The sequence below is a fragment of the Fonsecaea erecta genome, assembly GCF_001651985.1.
Source record: "Fonsecaea erecta strain CBS 125763 chromosome Unknown Scaff1, whole genome shotgun sequence".
NCBI lineage: Eukaryota > Fungi > Ascomycota > Eurotiomycetes > Chaetothyriales > Herpotrichiellaceae > Fonsecaea > Fonsecaea erecta.
This window is the reverse complement of record NW_017387244.1, coordinates 4,845,813-4,864,063: the sequence shown is the minus strand read 5'-3', so window position 1 is coordinate 4,864,063 and position 18,251 is coordinate 4,845,813. Positions and strand designations below refer to the sequence as shown.

At 53.2% G+C, this 18,251-nt stretch overlaps 7 protein-coding genes across 7 annotated transcripts; 3 read left to right on the top strand and 4 right to left on the bottom strand.

Moving 5' to 3' along the window:
• Positions 1-447: 447 nt before the first annotated feature.
• AYL99_01742 (chlorophyll synthesis pathway protein BchC) lies at positions 448-1,933 on the top strand (the record flags this gene model as incomplete). Its single annotated transcript, XM_018833258.1, has 6 exons — positions 448-669; positions 729-889; positions 940-1,224; positions 1,281-1,540; positions 1,598-1,678; positions 1,737-1,933. 6 exons carry the CDS (start codon positions 448-450, stop codon positions 1,931-1,933), a joined length of 1,206 nt encoding a protein of 401 aa, XP_018699137.1.
• A 994-nt stretch (positions 1,934-2,927) lies between these two features.
• AYL99_01741 (hypothetical protein) lies at positions 2,928-4,071 on the bottom strand (the record flags this gene model as incomplete). Its single annotated transcript, XM_018833257.1, has 2 exons — positions 2,928-3,959; positions 4,021-4,071. 2 exons carry the CDS (start codon positions 4,069-4,071, stop codon positions 2,928-2,930), a joined length of 1,083 nt encoding a protein of 360 aa, XP_018699136.1.
• A 619-nt stretch (positions 4,072-4,690) lies between these two features.
• Positions 4,691-7,374, bottom strand: AYL99_01740 (cell division control protein 48; the record flags this gene model as incomplete). The annotated part of the gene is made up of 5 exons (XM_018833256.1): positions 4,691-6,769; positions 6,823-7,072; positions 7,127-7,182; positions 7,244-7,271; positions 7,325-7,374. 5 exons carry the CDS (start codon positions 7,372-7,374, stop codon positions 4,691-4,693), a joined length of 2,463 nt encoding a protein of 820 aa, XP_018699135.1.
• A 995-nt stretch (positions 7,375-8,369) lies between these two features.
• On the top strand, positions 8,370-8,942 carry AYL99_01739 (hypothetical protein; the record flags this gene model as incomplete). Its single annotated transcript, XM_018833255.1, has 1 exon — positions 8,370-8,942. One exon carries the CDS (start codon positions 8,370-8,372, stop codon positions 8,940-8,942), a length of 573 nt encoding a protein of 190 aa, XP_018699134.1.
• Positions 8,943-9,234: 292 nt separating this feature from the next.
• AYL99_01738 (hypothetical protein) lies at positions 9,235-11,017 on the bottom strand (the record flags this gene model as incomplete). Its single annotated transcript, XM_018833254.1, has 3 exons — positions 9,235-10,475; positions 10,529-10,690; positions 10,750-11,017. The coding sequence occupies 3 exons, from the start codon at positions 11,015-11,017 to the stop codon at positions 9,235-9,237; spliced, it is 1,671 nt and encodes a 556-aa protein (XP_018699133.1).
• Positions 11,018-11,650: 633 nt separating this feature from the next.
• On the bottom strand, positions 11,651-14,387 carry AYL99_01737 (hypothetical protein; the record flags this gene model as incomplete). The annotated part of the gene is made up of 2 exons (XM_018833253.1): positions 11,651-14,176; positions 14,226-14,387. The coding sequence occupies 2 exons, from the start codon at positions 14,385-14,387 to the stop codon at positions 11,651-11,653; spliced, it is 2,688 nt and encodes an 895-aa protein (XP_018699132.1).
• A 464-nt stretch (positions 14,388-14,851) lies between these two features.
• Positions 14,852-18,228, top strand: AYL99_01736 (hypothetical protein; the record flags this gene model as incomplete). Its single annotated transcript, XM_018833252.1, has 2 exons — positions 14,852-14,921; positions 14,975-18,228. The coding sequence occupies 2 exons, from the start codon at positions 14,852-14,854 to the stop codon at positions 18,226-18,228; spliced, it is 3,324 nt and encodes a 1,107-aa protein (XP_018699131.1).
• Positions 18,229-18,251: the final 23 nt, after the last annotated feature.

Sequence of the window (18,251 nt, the reverse complement as noted above, 5' to 3'; positions counted from 1 at the left end):
GGTGGGCAACTCTCCGATCTCGCTCGGACTCGTGCGTGAAACTTTGTGCGTAGAACCATCCCAATGGTCCTGGTGGGAGAAGTATGCATCGCTTGGCCATTGTCGTTGCGGCACAGTCTCCCGAGGTCAAGTTAGAGTCTCCAATCCTTGTTCCTCCTTTCGCGCCTTTCTTCCCCGCTCGACTGCTGCGCTAACGCCGTCGGACAACTTCGAATACTCAGCCTCGTGCTGCGCTCGGCGTTCCGCGGTCGAGTCCCCCACTGGGGAAAAATTGCAGAGTACTTGGTACAGCTCCTAGGAGCCCCCAGCATAGAGTTTAGCACCAGCGTGGACATCATTGTCCGGCGGCAAGAGAGGTCATAACACACCAGCATCCGTCCCTAACAGCAGCTATTCCAAACCAACAACCGTTGCATAGTTCTGAAGCACTCTGCGATCTTCTTGACAATGTCTCCTTCGGCGACGAGTAACGGGCATACCGCGCCCATCAAGGCGGACACAACCAAGAACCGTGCGGTGATCATCTCAGGGATGAATGATATCACCGTACAGGACTGGCCTCTGAAGCTGGATTCGTTTCGAGATAGTCCCGAATACGTGCCCGGTTCGCCTCTACCGAGTGGTAAAGCCCTGGTTCGCATTCGCGCTGGCGGGATCTGTGGTTCGGACGTGAGTGCTCGTCCATGAGAGGCGGCGACGGTGGAAGGAATGTTGACGAAATTTCCTAGATACACTTCTGGAAAGAGGGTCGAGCAGGGCCCGACATCATCACGGAGCCTTTCATCATCGGGCATGAAGCTGCTGGGGAAGTGATTCAGGTCGCCGATGATGTCCAGGGGTGGGCACCAGGTGATCGCGCCGCAATCAAACCTTGCCTTCCCTGTCTCGCGTAAGGGTGTCTTGGATCAGAAGTTGGCCACAATGCTGAAGTATGATCAGTTGCGATGAATGCACGACCGGTTACTCCAACCTCTGTAGCGCGATAGAGTATTACGGCGTTCCGGGACCTGGCCGGCAGGATGGATTGCTCACGAACTACAAGATTGTCCCGGTATCCGCACTGGCTCGCCTGACGCCCCAGATCTCATGGGTCGAGGCCGGTGCAATACAGCCCTTTGCCATCGCTATCCAAATGACGCGGCAAGCTGGGCTGAAGGCGAATCAAACTGTGTTGGTTCTCGGGGGCGGGTGTATCGGGCTGCTGCTGGGAAAGATTGCTAAAGCGTGAGTCCTGACAACACAATAGGTGATAGTTGCGCATGCTGACCACAACCATGAAGATACGCGGCAAAGAAAGTAGTTGTCTTTGAGATACAACCTCACCGGGCAGAATTCGCAAAGACGTACTGCGCCGATCAAGCTTTCGTCAACCCGCCACGCCACTCCAATGAGACGACAGAAGAATACTCCAGCAGGGTTGCGAAGCACATCCTAAGCTCTGTAGATGGACTCCACCGTGGTTTCGATGTTGTGGTGGAAGCTACAGGTGCCGAAGAGTGCATGCAGATCGGAATGCAAGTCTGTCGACCTGCAGGGACATGTGAGCATCTTCAGCCTTTCTCAATGAGCTCAACTAACCTGAGGGGTTTCCCATCAGACGTCCAAGTCGGACTGCACAGCGGTCAAATGCCCAGACTGCCGATCATGGATATTTGTTCCAAACAGCTCAACGTGCGAGGTGAGGCTTTCCCAGCTTGTTATGGGGTTGACTTACGGCTGAATGATGGTGCACATAGGAACCTGGAGATATACGACCAACTGCTTCGAAGACGCCATTTCGCTGATTGACCGAGGCCTCGTCGAAACGAAATCTCTGATTAGCCACGTTTTCCCTTTTGAGGAGAGTCTGGCAGCGTTTGAGACCGTGCACGAGGTCAAGGCGAAGGATGGCAGGCATGTCTTTAAAGTGGTCATCTCAGACGAGCAGCTGTAGACCTTATAGTAGACGTAACTCTCTGTTACTCGTTCACAATGTTGCCATACAATCACACAAGACCTTACCACTCAGGGGCGAGACGAAAGAATGACGAGGACGCCGGAGGGCTGCCAAAGGTGACTACAGCGTGGCCTTTGCGTCGAGTTTAGCCACACAGGCCATTTCATGCTCCGAGACTCCGAATCTGTAGTCGAGACACAGATAAACTCCCTGCTTATAGACGCTTTCTTGATGGAGAACCGACAGAAACCAGATAGATAACGGCTGACAAAAGGACAGAGAGGGACGGTCGAAGGTCATATTGGTAAGCTTGGTGATATTATCAGGAAGGCTGTATGGGTTATTGTTGTATATATCCAGGGTACCAACGAGGACGGGGATTTTGACAAGCACAGGAGACACCGCTGTATACACGAGCAGATAGAATGGCATGCTTGATAATGACCGACCTTTGCAGCTATTGCGGAGTGGAAACTAATGCCACTTTTGCCTGACAATTCAAATGACAGCATCACTCAGAGAGAACCGAGGAATCTGCGGGAAACGCCCTTCAAATGACCATCATGCCCACGAAGCATATGTTATGATATCCCTCTATCAGAACACGTCGTGGTCCATATCTTCACTTCCCAATCTCTAGATTTGCTGCGGTCTGTGCCTCTACACGGCTTTACCGCAACGTATTACGCAAAGAGGGATCTGAGAAGGCAGCCAATGCAAGCACCGTGGTTTGTGCCAGCCACCTTGTGTTTGCAAACATCCATTAGATCTATAGATATGTGCTCTCAGCTGTTCTTCGTCGTTAGGGAGTTACTCCAACATGTGCCGCGCCAGTTCAAACCCTTGCCTTTTGATAACGCCCGGATACCGTTTGTATACACCGTGTTGATCATTCCTCCACTCCCAACTATCCTCGCAAGCATTCGTTGTCCTCAGCCTGTATAGCATCCTGCTCTTACACATCCGCTTCGCACACAACACCTCTGTCGCCTCACATGTTCTGCGGAGGAATCTGTAACGTCATCTTGTCTCCCTCCACTGTAGCAACACCAGGGACAACACCCGAGGCCGGCGCTGGCGGTCCCGTTCCCGATCGTCGTCGCCTTTCCCTCTCCGTAGGTCCACTTTCGATTTTACTGAGCATGAACCCATTATCCTCTCCCGCAGCACCGCTCTTGCGGAACTTTCCACCCATGCCGTACATCCAGCTATCATCCTCGTCACTGCCCAGCCAGTAACTACGGCCGATGCCAACCATGAATCGACCAAGTTTGCCTCGCCAGCCCTTGCCCTCTGGCCTGCTCTCGGAGAATGGGTTCTCGGCCAGCTGTGCGTCTGTTGATGCAGCGGTGTAGTCGATGCCCGTCTTGGACCCGGTAGAGGCGATGTGTTGTCGGATCACCATGCGGGCAAATGCGAGCATGATCAAGCAGAAATACGCGCGGATAGTCCACATGGCGATGATGACGCCCACGGAGTTCATGTTCTGGGTATCGAGCACGGCGGATTGTAAGGCGCCGTTGCTGCCACTGCTTGCCGCATTAGAGGCGGGTACGCCACCTGCCACGGCGTCCTGGCCGGAACCTGCCAACGGAGGTTGAGGTGTAGCAATGACTTCAACTCTCGAAACGTTGAGTTTGGGATCTGTGAATCCTGACACCTCGTCCATGGTGGATGCGCCCGGTCCTTTCTTATCGCTCTTCCCCGCGTCATGCTGTGCCAGCACCAAGAACCATGTCGCAGCGAAGACGGCAGTGTATGCGGCATTAATTATACTGTCAAGGATGTAGAACCAGGCTAGGGCAAGGCATTGCAGGGGCGACTGTTTGCGAATATGTCGGGCCAGGTAGGCTGTCAGCACCAGTGCGACTGTAGAGTAGATGTACATGGACAGCTGGAATGGCGAGAGGTGGTAGCCTGTGAACAGTGCGAGAATGCCGTAGAGGCCTGCAAGTTTATTAACAAGCATCGAGAGGGTAATCAGGCTGGCACCCGTCGAGAGCGTCATCGTGTAGAAGAAGCGCTGTTCAGATCAAAGTCAGAATTGAGCGAAGAAACCCACGGGCTCGACGCCATTGTCGTACCTTCGGACGGGCCAGGCGCAGCAGGCGCGCGGAAATGCCATAATTCGCCATAGTCAATGCAGCTGCTAGAAAGGAACCAAAAGAGATACTGGCGTTAACGTCGACGAAAAGTCACGCGAGAAGGAATGGAGGTGGCGGCAGAGAGTGCGCAGTGGGAAATTAATGAAGCTGGAGAACGAAATAAGGGAGCCACCCACAGCCACCCAAAAGCGGCATCCCCGGAATGCCGTTCACATTTATTACATCATCATGCACAATATTGCACAAGGCCACGGCCTCCGTACTGTACATCAAAACGGCTTTGCATGAAACCAGTCAGCCACAATGAATCCAGACCAGATACCGTATGAACCATCGTCTATGTCTCCACGACGCCGGAGTCAACCACTCTATTATTTTGCATGCAATCTCATCTGTCTAGGTAGAAGGTAGAATACAAATTGCCAGGGCAAACCTTGAATCTGATGGACCGACCTGCCTCAGGCTCCTCCTTCAAACAGCTCCTGTTCCAGCCCCCATCCATATTCATGCGTCCGGTGAGCCATGTCTGTGGTTATGGTTCTTGACGCCGTTCGCTTTCTTTGCGCCTCGTGTCTGTGCAGAATAGTGCTTTCCACCCAGCCCGCCGACTCGGCGCCAATGAGTTGTGTCACAGTCTCCCACCACCACTTTAGTCATACAAGCTGTCATCGTTGCCGGCATCACCGAAGCCAGTACCGTTGGCGGCATCAGCCTCTTGGCCAGCAGAAGGGAATTTGAAGAAAGCACTGCCACCGCTCTGTTTCATAGCCTGAGCAAAGGCTTCGTAGCGGCGGATTTCCACATCGCTGACCGACCGGCGTGCGGCTTGCATGGCCTCCTCGAAGTGTCGTCGAGTCAACTCTGGCACCGGATCTTCTCCTTCATCGGCATCCATCGCGTCCTCACCAGCAGCCTCGCGTTCCTTCTGTCTTTCAATGTCCAATGCGATGGACTCCTTGATGGCGAGTTTGACCGCACGTTGCGTGACGAATCCCAAGTCGGCACCCGAGAAACCGTGAGTTTTGCTGGCAATGTACTTGAGATCCACGTCTGATGCGACAGGAGTCTTGCGCAACTGCGCCCGGAGAATGGATTCACGGGAGGCCTCGTCGGGAAGCGGAACGTAGACCAAGGTATCCAGACGTCCGGGTCGACAAAGAGCGTTGTCGAGCTGTTCAGGTCGGTTGGTTGCGCCGATGACGAACACGTTCTTCTTGGAGGTCATGCCGTCCATCTCAGTAAGCAGTTGGTTGACAACTCGATCGGATGCGCCACCCGCGTCGCCCAGGGAGCCACCACGAGATTTAGCGATGGAGTCAAGTTCGTCCAGGAAAACCACACAAGGAGCGGCGGCGCGTGCCTTGTCGAAAATGTCTCGAATGTTGCTTTCAGATTCGCCAAACCACATACTCAGAAGCTCAGGCCCCTTCACAGAGATGAAATTTGCGGCACATTCATTGGCCACGGCTTTGGCAAGCATAGTCTTACCAGTACCAGGAGGACCATAGAATAAGACTCCTCGAGACGGTGAAAGGCCGAATTTGAGGAATTTCTCGGGATGGTCCACGGGGTATTGCACGGATTCGATAAGCTCGCGCTTGACGCCCTCGAGACCACCAATGTCGTCCCAGCGGACATTGGGAACTTCGACCACTGCCACCTCACGGAGAGCAGACGGGTTGGAGACACCCAGAGCATAGCGGAAGTTGTCCATAGTCACTCCGAGCGAATCCAACACCTCGGCATCGATGGTGTCCTCGTCCAGATCGATGAGATCCATCTTCTCTCGAATCTGCTGCATGGCGGCCTCAGAGCAGAGGGACGCAATATCGGAACCAACGTAACCATGGGTCTCGGCGGCGATCGACTCGAGATCGACATCCTCGGCCAGTTTCATGTTCTTGGTGTGAATTTGGAGGATCTCCAGGCGGCCGGTCGGGTCTGGAATACCAATGTCAACTTCGCGATCAAACCGACCGAACCGTCGCAGGGCCGGATCAATCGAGTTGGGTCGGTTGGTGGCGGCCATCACGACGACGTTGGACCGCGCTTTCATGCCATCCATGAGCGTGAGCAGTTGCGAAACAACACGTCGCTCAACTTCGCCGTTGGTCTTCTCTCGCTTTGGCGCAATAGAGTCGATTTCGTCGATGAAGATAATGGCGGGAGAGTTCTTCTCAGCTTCCTCGAAAGCTTTTCTGAGGTTGGACTCTGATTCACCGGCCATTTTTGACATGATTTCGGGGCCGTTGATGAGGAAGAAGAAAGCACCGGTTTCGTTGGCGACAGCTCGAGCCATCAGGGTCTTGCCAGTACCCGGAGGGCCGAACATGAGGATTCCTCGCGGAGGTTTGATACCGATAGACTTGAACAGTTGAGGATGTCGCAGTGGCAACTCAACCAGTTCACGGATTTGTGCCATCTGCTTTCTGCAACCACCAATATCGTCGTACCCGACCTCATTCAGGTTTCCTTCCTCGTCTTCACGCTGGATCGGGTCTCCTTCGCAGTGAATGACGGTGTCTTGTGCCACGATGCCATATTCCGGAGGGTCCACTTCGACCACTTTGAATTCTACTTGTCTCATACTGGCTCGAACCGTGAAGAGATCTCCTTGCCGGACGGGCCGATAGGCCTCGCGGAAATAGGGGGCGAGGAAGACATCGAAGAGAGAACCAGTCAGACCCTCAACAGTGTCTGCGATAGGAAGAACAGCAATGCGCTTCGCCTGCGGAGAGTGTCAGTACTTTTCTGGAGACGGTCAAACAAGACGTTACTCACATATTTGATGTCAGGGCAAGGGTGGACAGTGATGATATCGCCGTGCTTGACTCTGAGGTTGTGGCGAACCACTCTGTTGATGCGAGCACTACCATCATCAAGGTCGTCATCGGCCAGGACGATCAGGACGGTGTCCTTGCGTTTCTTTCCCCTAACAAGGACGGTGTCGCCTCTGAACAGCTGTAACGTCTCCATTGTGTTGTTTGACAGCGCAATGATGGAGTTGTCATCGTTCGTAGCGTCGGTCACACTGCGTTATTTGTCAGCCCGATTTGTATCAAACCGTCCTCGGTCTCCGACTTACATCAACGAGTTTGGCTTCTTCTTCTTTTTCAGAATGGCCGTGGCCGTGTCGAGCTCCTGAAAGGACCTGTCAGTTGGGGATTCGTGACCACATAGCTGCATGAGGCGTCATTCATACCTCTTTCTTCTCCGCGCCGGAGGCATCGCTGTAGCTTGGGTTAGCGGGGAAGCCTGTGAATCTCATGAACGTGACACATACTGTAGGTTGACCTTCTTCTTGTCGTGGGTGTGATCAGGTTCTGCAGACATCTTGATGTCGTTGCAGATCAAGTAGTGTCTGAGAAGGAGAGTGCGGAGGCTTGTTGATGTGATTTACGGGGACCAGAACCAAGAGCGCTGGTCTTGGAAACAGGAGTTACAGAACGATAGAGAAGAAGGTGAGTTGGTATCAAGGATCTCCGTATAGAAGGACCTTGAGAAAGCGGAGGGAGAGATGGCAACCAAAGGGTGAGAGCAAGCAGAGCGTTTGTTGGAGGTGATGAGTGAACTTCTAGAGACCTGAAGCGCAGGAGAAAGGCCCGTCTTGGCGGGTTTTAAATGACGAGCGTCATTTGAGCCCAGGAAACATACGTTGCCTCTGGCAGCCTACGAAAGAGAAGACGGTCGAACCTTCTGAGACGGCCCAACGATCGCCTTGCCACGACTACTACTACTACATAGTGCGATAAGAGAATGCTCTGCTTCTTTTTAGCCAGATTTACTACATACCTCTTGGTAATCAAATTGTATGCCTTTCCCGGTCGGCCTAGCAGGTGGCGAGGCTGAATTATAGCCTTGCTAGAGGGGCACAATTTTGTATTCGAATTCGCCGCTCATGACGAAACAATAGGAGAGAAGAAAAAACCCATTCACGATGAATTAACAATTAATTAGCTTGCACAATCACGGATCACCATGGACAGGTTCGGGGTCATTCCCGGTCTGATTCGTGGCCAAACTCCCGCTCCGCCAGCCCACGCCTGATTGCGCCTCCGATTTTCGAAGTGCGGAGCGGAAAGATTCTCAGATCCAAGCGTCTCGCTCATCGTGCACACTTACTTCCAGGCCTGCCATAGACCACAAACACCCTCTTTTCTAGTAGCGCTGCTGGACAGCCCGCTGTTGGAAGTCTCTTGCAACAGCAGTATCTAGCTGTTTTCACACATTAGCCTCTTATCGTCCCCGACAAGAAAACACATTCAGAGCTCAAACCCCTCGGCCACCACATTCTCCACCCACCTCACCTTGACACAGCGGGAAATAAAATGTCGACCTCGGGACCCTCGACGGAGGCAGCGACCACGATCCCGGTCCCTCCATCGCTCACCAGCTCCACCAGCTCCTTACCACCTGCGACCTCCCAAGCCCTCATTCAACATCTCCGACAGACTGGCGCTATCCCCGACCTCAGCGCCCTCCTAGCAGATAGTCTTGCCCGTACGGGTTGGACAGACCGCGTCCGCGCACTCGCGCTCGAGTTACTCAGGAATGGCTCATGTGACACTTTTCCGGAGTTGATGAACGAAGTCATGCGACGGGCCAAGCTGCCCAAGGACGGCAAGAACCAAGGGGTGGACAAGGAAAGCAAAGACGCGAAGGCGAACGGGGCCAGCACGCCCACAAAGTCTACAACCACGGGCCCCGGGGCAGGAGGCGCAGTCGCGCTGAACGGCGGAGGGGTGAACAACAATGCTATTGCGCTCTCAAAAGAATGGTCCGGCGGCCCAGATGGGCTACCAGACGTCAGGATCCCCGAAGTCACTGTTGAACAAGGGGTGGAATTCCTGAAAGAAAAGATCAAGGATGTCGTCGAGCCGATCGATGACGACAGCGACTAGTAGCGTCTGACGTTACAGTCAAGATACCAGTTGGGATATTTGTGTATAACAAAGCATAGCGAGCGGCGTTGAGGGTTGTTGGGATGGTTGGAGGGCCTCAGCACGGCATATTAGATACTCGAACGCCACGGCTTTGGCGGAATACCTCGCTCTACATCGAGCTGTTGGTAGCTCTCACATGGCTGGTAGATGCGTGCTTGTCAGGGAACAATTTGTTTCTTTGAACTCGAATCAGTATCGCTTTTGAAGCCATCGCTAATCCCCACGTATCTAGACAAAAGACGCAGCAATTCTACAAAACACCGCCCGGTAATGTCTGCGCCGGTGGCATGGCCCTCACGCTCGCTGAACTGCCAGGAACGGCGCCTGGTAAAGCAGTGCCTCCGCCACCACCCAATCCTCCCAACGGGGGCTTCATCCCTACCCCTGCCGTTGACGGCACGTCCCCAACCATTACGTTTCCTAGTTTTCTCAACATAAACATCGGCTTCTTGCCCTCCCTGTCCAAATCCTTGAATAACGCGAGGGGTTTCTCCTCCAGACCCACGCACCTCTCCTGGTCGCCATACACAATATACAAAGCGTATTGTCGCCAATCGGCCTGAATGTTGTATTTTCTGAGGGCGGCGGGAAGGACTTTATAGCATGGATCTTCCAGTCCGACACGGAAAGATTTGAAGATTTCCACAGAGGGCGCATCGCCTCCGCTACTGCCCTCTTTATTGCCATGCGGAGTGTGGCCGACACTGGCACTCGAGGGAAGCTGGGGCGGGACCGAAGCAGAGAGTTCCCTCGAGGGGATGAGGGTGGACGCATTAGAAATCGTACTGTTCGTAGGGTTGAGTTTGCCGGAGGCGGATTTTGCGGAAGTGGGAGGGTCACGGTCGCGTTCAATAGTGACCTGCCGGTCGTCGGCACCGTCGTAACGAGGGATAGCGCTGGTAGCACTTCCTCCCTCGCGTTGATAGGAGCGTGGGGCGAGTGGTTGATGTTGGTAGGGGAGTGGCGAGGTCGGAGAGGGAACTCCTGGAGAAGGATGTGGATGTTGCGGTAATGCGCCCCCTGACATTTGTGCGGTTAGCGAGTTTGAGGCCAGGCTCGCGGCAGCGGAAGGGTCGAGCGAGTTGCTTTCGGCGAAAGTCCTACCCTCATGGATCGTACTGGGTATATGTGTGGGAGAGTTGTTCTTTGGTGTTGAGCTGAGACCCAGCTTCTTCGAGAATGTGCGCGTGAGGCTCGTCTTTTCGGGCAAGGCCTGGGTCGTCAGAGGAGGCGAGACGACATCTTGCTGGTACATCTCTGGGCTGATCGTAGCGTTTTGGTAGGGGGCATAGGGAAGAGGTTCCGATCGTTCTTTGGCCATTTTGAAAACCGGCAGTAGTTCCTGGCGCAACTTGCGGTAGTCGTCGGCGAGCCGGGTCAACTGCGCCTCCGCTTGAGCAATGCGCTCGTCACGTAACCGGAGGATCGATCTTGCGAGTCTATCAATGTCCTCCTTTGTTGCCATTTCATGTTGAGGATTTTGCTCGGCCGCTAAGAGGGGAAATCAGCGATATAACCCGGATAGACGGGAGCCGATGGCCTACTTGGAGGAACATAGTCATCTGGCTCAATGGGAATGTCCTGGTTGACTTTTAAATCATAAACATTCTTGAGAATCGTCAATCGATGTCCCACACTGGCGATCCCCATCTCTTTCAGTTCATCATGTTTCAGTGCCACGAGCGCTTCCCCTTCGATGCCATGTTCTGTGCAAAGTCAGCCCCCGATGCGTCCATGAGCCATTTCTGTTCGTGATGCCGCTCACCGATAAAAGCATGACAATATTGTCTCAAGTTCAAACTAGACACAAACTGAGCGCACTCTTCCGGTGTCCATTCTGTTATTATGGTTCTCGGGAGACTTGAATCCTCTCCCGAGTTGTCAAAGGTGGTCGGTGTATGTTCATTAGAGGGAGGCTCGGAGGAGGTCTCAGAATCGGTGTGTAGCTGCGTGGGCGAGGTCATGACGCTTCTCTCGTATTCGTCGTCGGCGTCAGAGTCAGCGTGATACGTAGTCCCGCTGGGGAAGGCCATGGTGTTCGCGTTGAATCCAATTGACCTGCGGCGCTTGGATCAGGTTTAGGTTTCAGTCCTCACACCCCAGCCACATGAAGGCTCGGGGGCAGGATAGAGACTCCGCAGGCGATATGATGAAGATCAACTGTGCGATTTCGTTGCCTGATCCCAGACTCCAACTTTGCCGTCTTGGGGCTGTTGAAGAATCTTCCGTCGCCTCAGTTCGTAGGGGGCAGTACGGAGTAGGCTCGCAGCCGAAGGCTCTCAGGAGGGGTTCTTGCTGATCGTTGGAAGTTGAACACAGGGAGTCAAGATGTTTAGTCGCACACTAAACGACAAGGAAAGGTCTCAGAATTAGGACTACCAAGGGAAAATGCTCAAATTGAAGCAAACTGCGTCAAAGAGAGGTTCGAGGGGGGCATGAGATCGGAGCATGCGTATGTACGGGGGCTGCGACGGGCCTCAACGAGGCTAGGCCCACCAATAGTCAATAACCAATAGCACGCCGAGCCCGCTGCATACGCTTTCGTCCCCATTCGGCCATTTGATATCTCGCTTCTGGCGTAGTCCAGCCTGAATAGGTGGGAAGGTTTACAAGACATGATTATTCAGAGACTCGGATCCGCTCTTCATTTTGTAAAGCTATCCTACTCACAAAGCCAGTCGCTCAAACGAGTACCGGCCTTTGTTCCTCGCCTCTAGCATCCTTTTCTGTCGGAGAGTCCGATGGCTTAGTTGGCCACCACCTTTCCTGATCTTTACCGGGGTGATCACATTCGCAACCTTCAAGCTCAGAGGAAGACCTGGGCCAGGCGGCAGATCGTCTTCTCCTTCGACAGTCTCAGTGTATAGTGTCACGATGGCCCCTGGGTGTTGGTCAGAGGCAGGCAATCCAGTCCCATAAACAGGGATGCGGGCACCGGCAGCCCGTTGTTTCCGCATAGATTCCTGGTATCTCAGCGTCTCGCGGAGAATCCCTTGCAACTCTGATACGTCCTCCAGACTCTGCTTGGTGTGTGTAAGCTCCGTCACCAGGTCAGGTATAATGTTGCCCATAAAATCTTCGTGATCCAGAGCCCCAAAGAAGCCAAGAGGTCCAATGGCGTCGACACAGCCTGACAGTATCTTGACAGTTGCAGCGAGCTTGACAGTGGGCACATGCTCAGTTTGCGAGGGCACGTTTTGGAAAGACTGGGTGTGACCCCCTTGAAAGAGTTGCCGTCGTAAGAACTGAATGAGCGCCAGCGCGTCTGTCTGGGAGAGCAGAGCTTTCAAGTTGACGGAGATGACTGAAGTTGCAGCAGCGCCGAGTCTGTCCAGCGCCTCAATCAATGCCCTCTGCAGTGTAGGAGGCAGCCATGGGGTGTCGGTTGTTGATGCCGACAAGGTTTGGACTTGCGTGCTGGCGAGATTCAAGGTAGCGTCGGCTGCCACTGGATCTGTTTGGTGGTCTATTTTAGCAATGGCTGCCTCAGATGACGACGCCAGAGCTTGTTGGATAAGCAGCTGCACCACGGCGGCTTGCTCCTCCACATATGGGCTGAACCCATTTTCGAGACACTGTACCAGCAAGCCATACGATGAATCGGCTTCAAGGAAGGCTCGTGCAACTGCGTGTATACCAATGTTCGTCAACCCCGTCTCAGAAGGAGAGCTCGAGAGTGCACTTTGTACGTTTCGAGTGGATAACAATCCCATCCGGCACAGCCATATGATGAGTTTGAACGATGGAACGCGGATCTCTAATGGCGTCTCTGCGGTGATGGGTGTAGTGCCGTGGGCGTTCGGCGTTGCTCGTATCTGAAAGATCTTTGACAAGAGGTACTTGATCTTGAAGTCCGGAATTGCTATACGGTCTGTAGGCAAGTCTTCGCTCATCCCCGCCAGAGCTGGGGACTGCATGGTACCCTGGCGAATGTCGTTGACGAAGGTGCTTTCAAAGCCAGCAACGTCGCCAGTCTCGGCCAGGTGATCGAGACGTTGTTTCACAGGCTGCCATTCTCCACCAGACCCTGGAGTCATTGTTGCGATGCCGATCGACGACCATTGCTTGTCGAGAGAACCGGGTGCCATATCTCGGCCACTGATGCCACGTCCGATATTGTGGAGAAGTTTGCTCCCAATCTGCAGTAACTGTTGTGAGGAACTGGCAGAAATATCAATCGCGACCAATTGATGTCGCCTCCGCCCAATGACACGCGCAGACAGGGGGTAATAAGCGACAAACTCAACGGGGCCACTCCGGTCTTGAACTGCCATTCTCATCCGTTTTCGCTTGAGATTGCCCTTCCTCGCGTCAATCTGAGCTTGCACAGACTGAAATTTGAGGTCGTAAAGCTGGACTGACTCTTCGAATGAACATACGGCGAAAGCAGATGAAATGGCCATGATGTCGTAGGAGCAGTTCAGACCGGTGTGTAGTGCTGAAGACAAGGAGGGAACTAGACCGGTCAGATCATACGAGTAAAATGTGTCGCCTGCGCGAAGAAACAGATTCGAAGCTTTGGGGTTGAAGGTATAAGATCGATCCTTCGGCGAAATTGACTTGGACTTGCTGCGTCCCAACGATAGTTCATGTTCAACCAGGGGAAAAATCGGTGTCCCCTTGGCGTCTATGTTCCGACCAATACTGTCAACTGACCAGACACCGTAGAAGACACTGTTCAGGTTTGCAAATTGCTCGGTTTTGCAGAATGCAACCGCTAAGTAAGTGCTCTCGGGAGAAGTCTCGCTGAGCAGATCCGCCCTTTGCTTCAACACTGTCTTCTGTGCTTCTGAACTTGTTAGATGTTGGACGGCAAGTACCATGATATTCGGATAGCGCTTGGAAGAAAGGGAAGATTTGCACAACGTGGTGCCCAAATCTTCAGACAAAATCGCGAGGTCGCCATTTTGTTGGATCACCATCAGCTCTTTTCCTCTGGCATTTAGCACTACTTCTAATAGTACAACGGGGCTCTCTTGCTCGTCGAGTGCTCCGCTTGCACAAGAGGCGGCGCGAAATGTGTCCTCTCCTGTGGTCTGGAAAGATTCGATCCGCAATGTGTCTCGCTTTATGGCGCAGTATGTGGTTCGACGAATAAGCGCTTGTGATTCTTCGCGAATTGAACAAGGAGGACCGACAAAACGGGCGGTAGGAGGCACGGGATAGGAGGCAAGAATGGTCCCGTTCTGGACCTGTACCCTGTCAGCATGCGGTCCTGTGCACGAAAACAATATATTGTACCTCATAAAGCCCAAGGGAATTACCATCCACGCCCACGCAAATTTCTTTCCTCCGCCTCTTCAGCCCGTCGCGCACAGCATACACGGTGCCAAATCGAGTGACAGCATCTTGCCTGGCAGGACGAGGCAGTCTCGCCAGCACTTGGGGGGTTGAGATCTCCATCGTCGAGGCATGAGACTTTACAGCATTGCTAGAACTCGGTGTGCAGACAAAAAAGTTTTTGAAATAGGCCCACAAAATTCTGCGGAGGCTGCGATGTTCCTCCGGCGAGATTCGCTAAGCACTTCACTTCACAGGGGGTGCTTAGCGGCAGATCTCCCGCCTGGGCAAGCACCAGCCTGTTAGTGGCCAGCCAAGGGTGGCAGATGCAGCCAACTGAGCCCACTAGCCTCCGATTTCTGGGCGTGGCCATCGCGTCACTGACGCGCTTGCTCTCTTGCACTTACACATCATGACCGCGCCCATTAAAGTCCGATATCAACCCTGACTCCTCTCACACGAGAGCCTCAACGCAACTCACTGGAACCTTCATCACCTACATACCTATCAAACACCCACTATAAAGGAAACACACAGAGTCCCGACCTCATGACACCACCACGTTATGAAGGTTGACCTGCAGCTCAATGGCAACCCTAGTCGACTATGGCACTGGCCCAGAATCCAAACTCCATATGCATCCGTTCTTCCAGAAAGGTGCACAATTACACCCTTCTAGAACTTTCACAAGTCGCTGACATTGCGTATAGTGTCCGCGATCGACGCCTCCTCACCTCATCGTTCGCCGTCTAGCGTGCCGGAAGGGAACAGTACGGTTGAAGACAACTCCACAAACCACAATGAAGACCTTGGCTACACCTCTAGCGACGTAGCACGCACAGAAGCTGTTCGGACCGCCCCCGAGGGCAAGTGGAGTGTGGATGAAGGTGACGACCTTGAATACGAAAACTCCAGAATAAAACGACGAAGAGTCTCTGCCGGTCTAAACCATCCACCCTCTCAGACAATAGAAACTCCGAACACAAATCAAACGACGTGGTACGAGCAACCTGAGGCTGCAGCAAAAACATTTGTGGGGGTTGAAACACCCCTGGGTTGTGCCGAGGATCAGACAGTCGCAGCTCTGTCTCCCTTGAGTGACAAAGAGGGTGTGATTCACTCAGCTCTATCTATCTTATCCAAAGATGGTTCTCCTAAGTCGGAAAGGCCAATTCCTACTGCTCAGCTTCCTTTTAGTGGTTCGTCGAATTCATGTGACATCGACCTCACAAGTTCGCCGGCTCGTCACCCTCCACTAACCGGCGGCGCAATGGGCCCCCAGTTCTCCGGTGAAAGAAAGCCTTCCCCAACGCCCCCCCAGAAATTGTTGCGAAGCGGTCACGGGAAGCTCGTCTTTTCACCCAAGAAATCTACAAAACATGCGTCACAAAACCTCGCGACTGATGCGAGTGGGGAGACTAGTGACGCGGGCAAGACTACCAATATAGCTAAAAAACTTGAGATGAAGAATGGGAGGTTGGTTTCGTCCTTGCGAGTTACATTGTCATACTCAGCGCCAGAATCTGGTGCTAAGATCACCGAGATCTTGTCCAGCAAGTCTGAAAAGCGCAGTAATCAAGTCTCACAGGCCAAGTTCGCACAGAGAGTTGCATCGTCGGGCAGGCCAACACACCCATTCTTCTTAGGACGATTATCAGGGAATGCTCAAAAGCAATCTGACCAAAACAGTGAGACGTCCTCGGATGAGACAACCTCAAAGTCCAAGGCACCAAAACCCTGGAAAGACATCATATTCGAGTCCAAGAAGGCATTCCCAAACAAAAGTGTACCGTCGCTACCGCCAGTCTGGCCTCCGGCTGATATCCAACATGTGCGTCCAAATTATCTCCCAAGTCGTTCCGTCGCAATTCGGACACTCCCGTTATTACGGCCAAAGTCCAAACAACATGCTTTGCGCGTCGATGCGGATGAGGATGTGCTTTGGAACTTTTCGCGACGCTTGAAGCAGAGAGCCAACAAGTCTCTCGTTCGCGCACCTGAGCGTAAGGTCATGAGTGGCAGAGAACTGCTAAAAATGACTGAAACGCTCTATGGGACGGACCACTTGAGTCGACAGCCAGATTCAATTTCACATCTAGAAGCTGTTATCGAATCGACCCGCAGCTCCTTTGACAGGGGCGTGGCCGCCGGCCCCCAGTTGTGGTGTCATGAATACGCACCCACTTGTTGGCAAGAGATCCTGGAGCCACAGGGTAAAGCTTTGCACGACTGGCTCAGCAATCTAAAAGTCCATCAAGTTCAAACGGGCAAGCCACAACTGAAGGCAAGGCCTCCGACTCCCAAAAAAAGACGCAAGAGGAAATCGGATGACATGGACGACTTCATTGCATATTCAGACGACGATGATGCTCGTTCGGCTGCGAGTTCAAAGAATGCGATACTGCTCACAGGACCTCCAGGCTCGGGAAAAACTGCTTCCGTCTTCGCTGTTGCACAACAACTTGGATTTGAAGTCTTTGAGATCCATCCAGGTATGCGACGAAGTGCAAGGGACATCCTGGACAAGGTTGGCGACATGACACAAAATCATCTGGTCCAACACTCCGACACATCGAGTCGAAGATCAAGTATCTCGGTGGGCGACCATGACACACCTTGCTCCACCTCTGGACCTTTGCCAGAGACCCGCAACCCCCTGGCAAATTTTATGGGCCCTGGCAAGGGTGGTAAACAGTCCAAAATCGCTGAAGTGAAAGATGTCAAAGACTCCAAGATCAAATCACAAAAGCAATCTCTCGTCCTGTTTGAGGAAGTCGACAATCTTTTCGAGGAGGATAAAGGCTTCTGGGGTGGAGTTCAATCACTGATTCGAACTTCGAAGCGACCGGTCATCCTCACGTGCAACAGTGTCGACTCCATTCCGATGGGTGATTTGGATCTCTTTGCCGTTTTGCGCTATGATTGTGCGGAGCAAGGCCCGGCTGTTCAGCTTCTGGGTTCCATGTGTGCTGCCGAAGGACATTTGCTGGGCAAGGAGGCCTTGGAGAGTCTCTACTTCACCAAAGGCCATGATCTCCGTGCCTCGATCATGGAGCTTAATCTCTGGTGCCAAATGACGGTTGGATCGCAGCAGGGCGGTCTGGACTGGATGCTCACGGATAATGACGCGTCCAACTTCAAGCCAGATGGCTCGGTGACTCGAATCGTCAGCCAAGATACTTTTACCAGCGGTCTTGACTTACTGCCGACGGACTTTGAGGACACAGAAGATCTGATCCGATTCTCTCAGGACAGCTTGGGCATTCCGGCAATAGATTGGGTTCGGAACGACATATCGTCGGCCAGCACTGAGCCAATCCGTCTCTCAGCGTTGACCGAGACGCTCATCCTTTCTGAGGCGAGAAGCGCAATGGATCTAGTCGATGACACAACAACACCTGCGGTAGCAGGTGTGTTATGGAAACTATGCCATCCAGCTTCTGCTGACGCAAGCGCCTGCACACCCGGAAGTAATGAAATCGTTCGTCTATACCTCAGAGAATTGAACGAATCACAGCTCTATCCGTCATCGATATGCGGAGCTTTCGAACCCCTCCTAGAAGAATCGCGTATCGGGCTACCCAGCTCTCCAGGGCGCAAAGCTCCGACCCTGGATAATCCGTCCGCCATCTCACTCGTGACAGAAGTTGCTCCCTACATCCGGTACATCGTGTCATATGACCAGCGACTAGAACAGTTGCGAAGTGAACTACATGGGACGAGTCAGCACGGCGCGAAGAGACAGCGGCGCACTAGGGTAGCGAGAGCAGCATTAGAAGGTGGGAACAAGAGTACCGTACGAAGAGACAAGTGGTTCCCTGAAGATTTGGATTGGAGTGCCGTGATGAGGACGGGCAACGAGTGGCCCCAAGCCAGAGACGTGGATATCCTGGACAGTCTTGCTGCTCAAACACCGACTTCATCAATGGGAATGGAAATGGAGGCAGACGACCCTGCATTGTAGAAGTCTTGAAACTTCACAGATGT